Source organism: Fulmarus glacialis, unplaced genomic scaffold (genome assembly GCF_000690835.1).
Source record: "Fulmarus glacialis isolate BGI_N327 unplaced genomic scaffold, ASM69083v1 scaffold23632, whole genome shotgun sequence".
Lineage (NCBI taxonomy): Eukaryota > Metazoa > Chordata > Aves > Procellariiformes > Procellariidae > Fulmarus > Fulmarus glacialis.
The window spans coordinates 14001-27062 of record NW_009200083.1 but is presented as its reverse complement, the minus strand read 5'-3'; the positions used below and the strand labels follow the sequence as shown (position 1 = coordinate 27062).

The 13062-nt window shown below is 38.9% G+C and overlaps 1 protein-coding gene across 1 annotated transcript in view; it reads left to right on the top strand.

The window, feature by feature from the left end:
- Window positions 1–13062, top strand: part of LOC104073635 (dystonin-like) — a gene marked incomplete at its 3' end in the record, with an annotated part of 59654 nt that overhangs the window by 37506 nt on the left and 9086 nt on the right. The window contains 9 exon segments of the mRNA XM_009573482.1: window positions 103–648; window positions 3075–3251; window positions 5946–6069; window positions 8011–8219; window positions 8483–8800; window positions 8978–9144; window positions 9698–9854; window positions 10120–10246; window positions 12861–12923. Coding sequence (XP_009571777.1) covers window positions 103–648; window positions 3075–3251; window positions 5946–6069; window positions 8011–8219; window positions 8483–8800; window positions 8978–9144; window positions 9698–9854; window positions 10120–10246; window positions 12861–12923 — 1888 coding nt within the window.

Genomic DNA, 13062 nt, shown 5'->3' with positions numbered 1-13062 from the left:
TCGTCGTTTCTAAGCAGAATTCAGCAGAGATTTCAAGACAATAATGGTCTAATGAAACCATCCAAGAAGGTGCTGGTCATAATTTTTTTTTTTTTCTTGTAGGCTCAACATGAGAAAATTATTTCACAGCAGCAGGCTGTCATAGTAGCAACTCAGTCTGCTCAGGCACTGCTTGAGAAACAAGGGCACTACCTTTCCCCTGAAGAAAAAGACAAGATGCAAAGGAACATGAAAGAGCTGAAGGCTCAGTACGAGACTGCTTTAGCTGAATCAGAACGGAAGATGAAGCTGACTCATTCTCTGAGAGAAGAACTTGAGAAATTTGATGCAGACTATAGTGAGTTTGAAACCTGGCTGCAGCAGGCAGAACAAGAACTTGACAATTTGGAGGCAGGTGCTTCTGACTTCAGTGGTATTATGGTCAAACTGAAAAGGCAGAAGAGTTTTTCAGAAGATGTTATATCTCACAAAGGTGATTTACGGTATATTACAATTTCTGGACAAAGAGTTTTAGATGCTGCAAGGTCATGTAGTAAAAGAGATGGTGTGAAGGTTGACAAAGATGGTATCGATACTTCGGCTACATATGCTGAAGTGCAGAGTAAACTGGATAGCGCTTCAGATCGTTTCAAATCTCTCTATACTAAGGTAAGTTTTACTTATACTGAGTAGAAAAGACTACTATAATTGATTTGGTAGCTTGTATAAAAAGGGATTAGCTGATGAAACAAATACTGCGGGAAGTTGTAAATTCTTTGTTTCTTAAAGTTAGATAACAGAACAAGATGATTTTCTAGAAGATCTGCTTTAGTCAAGCGCCAGACTATTTAAGGTCTGAATGGATGAAATTTTCTACATTGTGTTAGAAGGGAGAAATCAGACCAGATTTCCTCATTGTTCTTCCCAGCCTTAAACAAACTCTTTGAGTTTATGACAGTATGGGATATCTGAGTAACATTTTGGGGTGGAAAGAAATTGTAATACTTTCAGATGGATAACATTTCTTTATGTTCCTTGCAATATTTCCCACAACTGCTTGTTTACTTGGCTTCCTACTAATAAAATGAATATAGAAAAAGAGAGACTATGCCAAGATTAACGTTCAAAATTTCAATTTGATTTGTATCCTGAAATAGTTTGTCCCAGTGTGACCTTTGTTGTCAGCACTAGGCATGCAAGAACATAATGATTTGAGGATAGCAATTCTTTTCCACTACTCTGCCAAATAAACATTTTATCCTTAATAATCTGAGATTAGTCTCTAACTAATGGGAAATTAGCAGTGCAAAATCCCCAATGTACCTTAGAGAGGGCAGATAATCCAGCTAGTCTGTGCCAGGTTCACATATGGAATCTGTCTGGTAGAACTAGACAAACATCACCAACTGGTCTCAGATTCCAACTTTCCAGCTGTTTTCAAAAAACCAACAGAGTGTTGTTCAATACTGATAATATTCTGGAATTGTAAGCTTTTGAGATAATTATTAATTGGACCATTTAAGAGACAGTTGCTGTCGGTATCCTTTGACTATGCCATTTCATAATTTTCAAAGATCATAGGTTCAGTCTCCTTAGTAGAGCTTCAGTGTCCACTGATACAGTGTTGGTTTGCAGCAGTAGCCATCTTTGGGAATTTTTGTCTAATGTTTTCTTGCTCAGAAACGTAAATTCTGTAAAGACATGGTTTTGGTCGCTTGATTACAAAAACAGTGTAAACCCTATTCTCTCAAACAGTTTGTGAAGGCTCTCCATATACAGAAGCTCATTTTCATTTCCCCACTTAACTTATATGAACAGTGAAGCTAAAAGCTTGTATTAACATGTTAGATTTCCTCCAGCTGATTTATTGGATTAGTTTGAGTGTGAATGTAAAGATTTCATTGCAGAATTTTCACAGAGCTTATTTTTATGCATATAAAAATCCTACGCCAGCAGCTTGATTTGTGCTCTCAGATTTGTCAGCTTGCCAAATTCTATTCTTTCCATATATACATTTAGCATAGATGTAATAAACATGCTTTAAATATTTGACCAGAATATGCAGACCAAAACCAACACAAATTAGACTTTTTCTTATTGAATTGAGTCTTGAAGGACAGACTTTTAAAGTGAGATCTTCCAAGTTGTAAATGGGTTTGTAGTAACCTTTCTGCCTTTTGTAAAAGCTTCTTGCTTTTAGTAAATATTTATATTGCTTTTATTTTTTGTATATATATATATATATATTCGCACACACACACATATGAGTTTATAGGCTTACATATTGAAGGAATCTTGAAGTCAGTTCTTAGTTTACTGGTTATGTAAATGTGTGCATTCTATGTTTGGCCACCAGGTGGAGACCAAGTACCAAATGTAAATAATAAAATACAGTGTGTGGAAAGTTCAGCATATAAATTTTTGAAGTAACTGTTTATAAATATTATGACCTAATACAATCAGATTTTGCTTGCGAAACTATCTCCAAAAAGTCTGAAAGAGTTCCACTGACCTTTTTACATCATGATTCATTGTTTACGTTTTTGGGGCATGCTAACGTGCAGGACTAATAGGATCTTGGTCAGATGACATTCTTAAGTGACCAAAACAAAGCATATGTGCCATACTGAGCCATATCACTTTGGATTCGCTATGCAGATAAGGTATTTATGAAAGCAATACTCTGCTGACTGGATTTTAATGAACATATGTGTATCTTCTGATTTTTTTTTGAAAATTTCTAGCTTCCACTGGCTACATTTTTGGTGTCAGAGTGCTGATAAAGAATCTTTACGTTTGTGGATCAAAAAGTCTTCCTAAAGCTTTCCCTATTCTAGTACAATGGGCTAGATTGCAGTTTCCCACCTGCATCAGTGACTTGATCCTAAATCACGCTTGAGGAGCACAGACTGGGAAGACCTGCGTAGCCTGTCCAGCTGTCGTGCCTTAGTTCAGAAATCAGTTAGACAGTGGAATGATGACAGGAGAAAATCATGCAGTATTTCAGGAAGGAAAGTATGACCTTGAGTATGGAATGAAATGCAGCACACAGTTTAATGCCTGGGTATTTGCTTGTTTGTTTTCTACTCTTTTAGTGTAGCATTCTTGGAAATAACCTTAAAGACCTGGTGGATAAATACCAGCATTATGAAGATGCCTCATCTGGACTTTTGTCAGGTCTCCAGGCCTCTGAAATAGCTGTGAACAAACAACTATCAGAGCCAGTTGCAGCGGATCCCAAAAATCTCCAAAGACAACTAGAAGAAACCAAGGTGAAAAGCTTTAGAAAGCAGAAGTACTTCTGTCCTAAAAGAAACTGCTTTTTGTCTGAAAAACAGGATAATCTAATATAATCCAAGAGGCTGCAGGCCAAGTTCTTGCCTTGCACGTGGGCATAAAACTTTTATAGTTCTCAAACTCAGCTGTCCAGAGTGTTATCTGAAAAGCACTAGGGTGAAAAAAAATGGGGGACCAAGATGCCATTAGCAGTGGTGAAAGCAAGATGTGTTTCATATCACTTAGCAATTGATAGGGTGAAATCTGGAAAGTTTTTCAACTAAGAAAGGGTTTAGTGATTACAGTTTGCTATCAGAGTAGGGCTTGGGACTGAGTTCCTGATAGAGAAGACCACTTGATGTTTGTTGTCTGTGACTCTTGCCTTTTTTCTGTTTGCATTTGTGTGTTACTGCATTATGAAAGGGATCATGCTGGATAAGCAGTGTGATGCGACTAGTCTGTTTGCCTGCTTCAGTTGTACCCAGTACTATATGCCCTGCAGAGATGAATATAACATAATTTGCACTGCATAGAAAAACAGTGTTTTGGTTTTTTGTTTGTTTTTTTTTTTTCCCCACTGAGAGAGTAACTCACAACTTTATGTAAATCCTAGAAGAGGCAAGACAGGTTAGTGATGGAGCTTGTGAAGGTAAAACTCCGGTTGGTTGCGTAAAATGTAGGTTTACAGAATGCTTTAGGAACCCAAGTATAAGGTGAGTTATATAAAGTTTCATACAGTCTGTTGTCTTTGAACTGGCTCTTATATTTTCATAAACACATTCATCTGTACTATAATTAAAATGCAAGATTATTTATTTTTCAGTGACCAAAGCTGTTGGTCAGGCATTTCCTCACTGTTCTGTCTGTGCTATGTGGAGTATCTGTGCAGGTCTGATATGTTTGCTATTGACAAATGATAGTCAGTGTCCCTTGGAAAGTATGTGCTTTAACCATTTCCCTTACATCAGCCTGAGCAGTAGTTACCTTTACCGCATGGTATCTTTCAAATCTGACACTGGAATTGCCCAACACTTTGGTGCATGACGCATCAGAGGAGACACAGCAATGTTGTAAGACAACAAAATTAAAAGTGTAAATTTTAAACTCTTAACAGTGGAACAATTTAGGTACATTTGTACTTCCAAGTGCTAGAAAAGTAGGAGTAACACCAGTTACAATTTGAAGCTTCATTTAAACTTTTTGTTCCTTACGCCAAAATGAATTATATCCTGTATAATGCCAATTTTCATGCAAGTAATACAAAAGGAGTGAGTACTGGAGTTCTTTTATGAAACGCCTACATTACTTGCCACACAAAAGAGCACTCAATGAATATGAGCTGGGAGGAAGGGAGAGGGTACAACCTGTCAAAAGATTGAAAGGAAGAGAAAAAACAGGAGGCTAAAGAAAGCAAGCCAATTAATGAAAGCAAACCAAAGAGTATTTCTGAAGAAGTCAGGTGTTGCAAGTTAAAGCTGTCCCTTGTAGCCAACACATGCAGCTGATAATCCAGCTAGACACAGACCTTGGCAGCATGGTGGGGTCTAATCTTTTTACGGGGATTAACTGTTCTTCAGAATATTCTTCAGTGCCTCTGGCATCAGCTTGCTTGCTTTCTGTCAGCATACAAGGTTTTCTGGTATGTCTTTTTTGTTTGGGGTTTTTTTTTTTTCTTTTCTTTTTTTTTTTTGCACAAGTACAGTATATTTTCCTAGTGTAAGGAAAATTCCTCTTCAGGTCTATCTGAGTTTTATTATATCAAGTGGGTCAACAAGACATACTATGTTCTGGCATACTGTTGTGCTCTGGGTACCAGTGCTGAATGCATTGATGTGAATTCTTTGTCCTGGCAGGGCAGATGGGATTACCTTTTGAGTCATATGTTCATTGAGTTAGTTTGTTTCAAAAAATAAATGAGAAGTCCCTTCATTTTGGATTTGTATAAAGTTCAAGGGAATCAGAACAAAGATATGTCACATACACTAGCACAGGGGCCTGGAATAATTTAAAGACTATTCACTCTAAAGTACTTTTATACACTGGAGAGAGAAAGCCGCTTTCAGAAGTTGACTCATCCTTCCTGTCTTTCTCTGACTCTAGAGTGAGTCATGGGTGGGCTAGTCTCTAAACCCCTGTGCCTTGGTTAGAGGGACAAACCTAGGCAAAATTCAGTGACACTGGCTCCAGGAGGTTCCTAAATTGTGAAGGTGATCATCTTGTTTCAAGCTATTCCTGTTTACGCTACGATATCAGCCTGATCCTTTGTCAATACAACTGATGGTGAATGTGTAACTACTGCTGATGACTGTATGTTTTTCCCCCTGAATTGTTCTCTGATGCTGAGTTGAAAAATATGTTTATTTTTCTTTTGGATAGTATATGAGTCTGTACAAATGGTCTTTAAAAACAACTAATCAAAAGACACATTTTGAAGTTACATGCAAGAAATCAGTTGAGTCAGAGAAGTATTGTAAAACAGAAGATAAAAAAGATGGTGAATAAACTAAAGCAAAGGCCAGAAGGTCAACAGCAGTCATAGCCACTGGTGAAGATTTTTTTTAAGGAGAGGTCACAAATTGAGTTAGTTTATTCCCAGCACTAAGTTTAGGTTGTATGGCATATCTCAAGCCTTGCATGTGTAACTATTAGCTGTATGGAAAAGCATAATTGATAATTATGGAATTTTACAGATTCTTCAGGGACAAGTGTCTAACCACCAAATTGCTGTAGAAAAACTGAAAAAATCTGCTGAAGTGTTACTGGATACAAGGGGAGAGTTGACACCAGACAAAGATGAGATTCAGAAGACACTGGGTAAAATGTTTACTTTTCTTAGTACCTCTTTTTATCACTTGTGTCTGCATGCAGGTACTGGAAGAGACAAAATACAGAGTTTCCACATTCTCGTGTCACTGTTCAAGTCCATATTTTGTTGGAGTCATAAGCTATCACAATACAGTAACTTCATTGTTGATCTGCCTCCTACACTTGATCCATATGCTTTTCACTTAAAAGCTGTCATTTTATTTTTGACTTTTTTTTTTTCAGAAATAGGGATTATGTTTAATTCCCATGTTACAGATGGGCATGCCAAACAGAGTTAGTGATTTGCTGAGGATCATAAATTCTCCAGTGGGAAGGAGCATGTTCAGGTTCAAGGAACATGACTCCAACTATCTGTTTCCAAGCAATTATTTGAAGTTTGCTTAGCCAAGGAATTATTTCTTTCTGACTTCAAGAAACTGACTGTGATGGGTTGACCTTGGCTGGTGGCCAGATGCCCACCCAGCTGCGCTCTCACTGCCCTTGCCCAACAGGTTGGGGGTAGAAAATAAGATGGAAAAGCCCATGGGTCAAGATAGGGAGATCACTTACCAATTACCGTTGTGGGCAAAACAGACTTTACTTGGGGAAAATTAAATTCCACTTATTGCCAAATAAAATAGGTTTTGACAGTGAGAAACAAAGACAAATTAAAGCAGCATCCTCCTCCCACCCCGTTCTTTTTTCCAGGCTCACCATCACTCCTTCCTTCCCAACTACTCGCACCTCCTCCCTGCCAAACAGTGCAGGGTGGATGGGGAATGGGTGGTTGTGGTCAGTCCATAACAGCTCCTCTCTGCCGCTGCTTCCTCCTCACGCTTTTCCCCTGCTCCAGCCTGTGTCCTCTCCATGGGCTGAAATCTTTCAGAATAATCTTGCTCCAGTGTGGGCTCTTTATGGGCTGTAGTTCCTTCAGAAAATATCCACCTCCTCCAGCGCTGGGTCCGCCATGTGCTGCAATGTGGTTATCTGTTCCAGCGTGGTCCTCCACAGGCTTCAGGGAAATCTCTGTTCCAGTGCCTGGAGCACCTCTTCCCCCTCTTTCTTTTTGTGTGACCTTCATGTCTGCAGGGCTGATTTTCACACTTTTTTCCCCTTCACTTCTCACTCTCAGGCATCATTTTGCCCTTTCGTAAATACATTTTCCCAGAGGCACCACCAGCTTGGCTGAGGAGCTCAGCTGTGCCCTGTGGTGGATCAGCTGGAGCCAGCTGGAACAGTCTGTGTGTCTTCCATAGGGCAGCCCTGGCCTCTCTTCACAGAGGCCAAAAACTTTGCCGCTACCAAAACCTTACCACCTACACCCGATACTCTTTCCTATCGCTTGTGAGAAGTAGCACAGCATGACATTCACCACTGTCTGAAGTTTGAAGACTCTCTATGTGTATCACACAACTATCTTTTACTGAAATCCCATAAGTAACTTGCAGAGCAACAAAATAAAACAACTGTGGGCTTGCCTTTTTGGAGTTGGTGATGAAACTCCATGGGAGGTACATGGAACTTGTAACTTTCAGAGGCTTATCCCAAAAGTGTTGAAGGTCTAATGAAGAATCATCTGGAAGAACCTTTCAGCTCTAATAATAACATAAGAGACATACTTGTAGAATACCTGTCTTAATACTCTGCTATTTTATTTCTTGGGAACAGTCAAGAGCTGTCATAAGCTAGAGCTGCATGGGAACCAGCTTCTAAAAGCTAGGGAGCACAGCTGTAAGCTGCTCCCTCATTTCCTTTGTCCTGTGGGCTTCTTGTCTCTATTTGAAGATTTTGATCTTTGCTTGTATGTTTTCACTGAATAAAGCTGATGTTTTTGCTTCGTTCTGATGTAGGCAATTTTTGACTCACACTTACCTGGTGAGAACTGGTAAAATGAGTTAAAAGTTTAGTTTGGCTAAAGGAAAAAAATTAAATATATTTTCTGTTTATCAGATGATATTGTGGAGAGGTATGACAATTTATCCAAGTCTGTGAACGAAAGGAATGAGAAGCTCCAAATAACTCTGACACGATCCCTAAGCGTCCAGGATGGTTTGGATGAAATGCTGGATTGGATGGAAGGTGTTGAAAGGAGCCTTGAAGAACGAGATCAAGTGCCTTTGAATTCTGCTGCTATTCAGGATATTATTAGTAAAAGCATTGTAAGTAGCATTCTCTGAAGAAACATTTCTTTGACGATTCAGATTTCAAGAAAGAACTAAAATCTTAGTTTGGCACCTTTAATGGATTCAAAATAATAAAGAGGACTATTGCCTGAAGTGAAACTGCACATAAAGATTTTTGTAGCTGAAATAGACCTACACTGATGGTCTAGCTATGCTGATTTGTTGCTTGATATAGTGTACCAGTTTCACGTCTTAAAATTTAGTTATAAGCAATACAGAGTAGTTGTTGCTTGTTTCAGATGCTAGAACAAGACATTGCGGGTCGCCAAAGCAGTATAAACACTATGAATGAAAAAGTGAAGAAGTTCACGGAAACAGCAGATCCATCCACTGCATCCACACTGCAAGCTAAAATGCGTGAACTTGCAGGACGGTTTTCTGAAGCAAGTAACAAGCATAAGGAGAAGCTTACGAAAATGGAGGAGTTGAAGACTAAAGTGGAGTTATTTGAAGGTCTGTCAGAAAAACTTCAGTCATTTCTAGATGAGAAAAACCAGGCACTCAGTGAGACGGAGGCACCAAGAAAGGATGTTAGTGAAGTGTCTCAATATATGCAGGTACTATACCATTCCATTTGTATACATTGTGTATTTCTAGTCTAAGTCATCTAAGTGATTGAAAAATAAATAAGGCATGCTTGTTACCCAACTTTGGTCAGTTACCTAAAATCAGGAATTTAATTTTGAACAAGTGATTGTAAAGTGTAATATGAAGAATGTAATCCTGTTTTGCAGGAAGCTAGTGTAGAATTGGCACAACATAAGAAGGATCTGGAAGTTTTGCAGCAGCTTCTTGAAGAACTTTCATTCCATGCTCTTCCTGGAGATAAAGCATTGGTATTAGAAAAAGTAAATGCTTTGTCAAAGAAATTCAGAGAAGTAGAGGAGACTGTAAAGGAAAAGTAAGTGAAATAATTGAAGTGTTTCCGCCTTGGCTAATATACAGTGTGAATGTTGTGATGACTGCTATCCTCCTGCATGCAGTCTCAAGGGATTGCAGAAAACCACAGAGTAGAGAGAAGGTTTTTATCAAAAAAAAAGAGATTCTATTTGGAAATGGCTTTGTAGTTTGTCTGTCTGGTTCAAGAGCTCTAATGTTGGCTATGAAGACAAGTAACTCGTCACAAAATTCACAGGAGTCCTGTCAGCTCTAAGAAAACCCTTCTTCTCCCCTTCTCTGATAGAATACAAATTGCTGCTTGTGCAAATTGCTTTAGAGTACCGTTTGGAATCAGGCTGCAAAGGAAAACTGGAGAAATTATTAGAGCTTCCATATAAGTTACCTGTACAGCAAGACTAGATTTTCCACATTCTGCTCATATCCGTAAAGTTAGTTTTTATGACTCTCTGAATTTAGGAATAGCAATATCAGATTGATAATATCTGTTGGTTTAATTATCAGAAGGAATACTGACATTCAGTGCTCAATTTCTTTTGTTGTCTTTAATTGTCTAGAGAAGAGGATGTATCATCTTGTCAGAAACAAATGGATACTTTTGAGCTTCTTGTAGAATCATTAAAGAAATGGATAAAAGAGACGACAGAACGAATTCCAGCAGCGGAACCCTCTCTGAATACAGAGGAGTTAAAGAAACCTTTGGAAGATACACTGGTAAGACATTGTAGATGAGAAGTGAAATATGGCTGAAGGAAATAGGGCATCTATTAGTAACATAAAAGTACAGACTTAAGGGGTAGACAGTTACAGTAATTGGGACTAGGGAGCTTGCAGCCTACATTTACATTCCCATTTCCTTTGCATGTTTGGATATATTGCAGGGGATTCCCAAGTAGCAAGGTTGTTCCTTTCTCTGTGCTAAATCTTTTAAGTCTGAAATCAGTTTTGTAATGAACAAATGACTATTTTTCTTAATCAGAATTTAAAAGATGAATGGACATTAAAAGCACCTGAACTGCAGAAAATGAATAGCAGAGGAACATTGCTGTGTAATCTAATCGCTGCTGTGACTTCTCCTGCCAAACTGAGAGCAGTTGCAAAATCAGGTATGCATTTGTATAATCAGGTAAGCCTAACATTTCAGGAGTTTTTAAAACCTTTAAGACAAAATTTAAAATATTTCACCCTTGGATTAGCTTTCTAAGTATTATGGCTTGTGAGAAGTCAATTAGCCATGTCTGTTCTGACCATCATGTGCTGTGACTATCATTTAAACTGTCTAACTGCTGTAGTAATTCAGTACACATTCTGATTGCTTTACACTCCCAAAATAGCATAAAAGCGCTTTGATGTAAATGATTAACAGGTCCTAAAGCTGTTACTTCAGTATGTAATTCCCAGATAATGAACAAAATGAACAGTATCACGGTTGCCTTCACCTCATCCCAGAAAAATTCTGATAATGAGAAACTGACTTATTCTGATCGGTGTTCAGTGTTTCACATATCAACCAAGTCTGCAAGCAGGACAAATACAAACCGTGCTTTTGCAAACACTGATGTACCTGCACACCTTTGCTGCCACAGAGAGACCTCTTTCATGGCCACAAGGCTATTGTGTGTGACGCCAAACAAACACATAAAGGTTTGCAGAGTCATGGAGTTTTTGTTAGAAGAGTGATGAGGACATGATTTATCTAAAAAGTGAGTCTAGGCGAACCTTCTCATCCCAATAGGATAGCATAATTAATGCTAGTCAATATTTTAGTTGAAACAACAGCATGGAAGGGAATCCACTCCATATCCCCGCATGACTTTCCTGTGCCAAAATGTGCTTCCAGTCCGGAGTTTCAGCTAAATCCTTTTTATCCGTAATCTAATTTTAAAGACAGCAAATCTATTTCCATGATTTTCTGTACTCTAGTGTTTAAATATTAATTTGTTTTACAGAAACTAGTGATTCTGCTAAGTATCATTCAAGCCATAGTTTAAGGCGTGTGGTACCTGGGGTGTTTTAATGGCCATAAGCACATTTTCAGTCAGTTCTTGAACTGACTAGGTCTGGAAATAAATTCAAGTGTGTTGGCCTTCATTGGTCATCTGCAAAGGACTGGGAGGATGGGGACTACCTATTTGGCAAGAGTAGAACACTTGCTTTCTCACATCTCTTTGTATTAGCTGCCTCTGGTTTCATTCTTGTTTGAATTTTAAATAAAAATCTTTCAAAGAACATTTTGGAACCTTATATGAGATATTTGGGCTCCTTCCTCTGCCCCTTTCTCTACTCCTATGCATCTAGATAGAAAAAGAATTAAGTAACTAGCATATAAAAGCAGCTGTAATCCTCCAGACTAGTGTATTCACCCTCCTAGACAAGAGCTGTACTGTGTATCCCTTAATCACAGTTATAAATGCTGGAGTCCAGCTAATAGAGCATGAAGATTTACAAGGCCCTGGCTGGGGCCTGTGACTTCTCTTACCTGGTTAGTTTTCTCTTGCCATCCTCCAGCTGCCACTAAAGTGGTCCTCACTGTCCAGCTGGTACTGTGGGGTGGATGCATAGCCTTTTCCAAGGCAACCGTTAATCTTTCTCTGGTAATTGCTCATCTGGGAGTACATATGTGCAGGAGAGCGGGAAATTGTTATTCTTGTAGTTCTCTGTGGCTTGACCGCGTGCCCCAGCTCTGTGGTCTGACAGCGTTTTACAAAGCCCATGTAGCCCTGGTTCCAGAGGCTTTGAAATTATGTTTAATTAGTAGGGCTGCCTGGGTGAGTGGCTGCCTCTGAGTGACAATAAGGACTTCAGGTATAACAGTAGGAACTTCACATTGCAATCCTTGTCATGGAGCACGTGCTCAAGTCTTGCTCATGATAAGATAGGGAGGGATTCGTCCGGTTGGTATCAAGAGCTTTTTGTGCAGAGGTATGGTGCTGCTAAATCATAGAATTGTTTAGGTTGGAAAAGGCCCTTAAGATCATTGAGTCCAACTGTTAACCTACTACTGCCAAGTCCACCACTAAACCATGTCCCTAAGCGACACGTCTACATGTCTTTTTAAATACTTCCAGGAATGGTGACTCAACCACTTCCCTGGTGGGTAAAGGTGTCCTGAGTAAGCAGTGCCTTTGGTTGTGGTGTCTGCAATGACTACTTTGGGCTTCTTTGCTGTTTAATGCTTAGTGCTCTCCTCAGAGTCTCACCATTTGCCAGCTAGCCCTCTCCCAGGCCATACCCAGACATGGCTGGGTAAAACCGTGTTCTCAGTAGACAGTAGGGAGCAGGTTCCTTTTGCGAAGAGGAGGGAAGTGATGTTAGCCATATGGATGTGAGTAGGCCTCACAGTTAGGGCATAGACCTTTGACCATGTAGCCTTTTATTTAGCATAGTATTGTGAGCAGTAGGACTGCTTATACATCATGCATATGTGCATAATTATATGTGCATCCATGTGCACACCCACCCACTATGCATATGCTGTGCATATGTGGTACCACTTACAGTACTAGCTGGCTGGAGCAGCTTAAAACATAAAACAACCTTAAAATATATAAAACAGTTTAAATAAAATATTAAAATATTTGCTATTACAAGGTTAGTATTCAGATATTTCTTTAATGTTACAATGAGAGCTATGTATTGTTTTGTTTTAAAGAGGAAATGCAGTGCTGGGATTTTGGTGGGAAAAGGTCCAGATAAGCATGGGTCTCTCTTGATCCACAGGTGGCACAATGTTAAATGGTGAAGGAGGAGCTCCAGGAACTCAGGATTTCCTGAAAAATAAAGGTCAGTAAAAATTTCAGGATGTGATTAAAAAAATGTACTTGCCAATTACTGTTAAATATGTAAGTATTTTTAAAATGTTGTATATAAATGTGCTTGTAGCAGTCACTACTAGACTGAAATTTCATACCACCGTTATGTA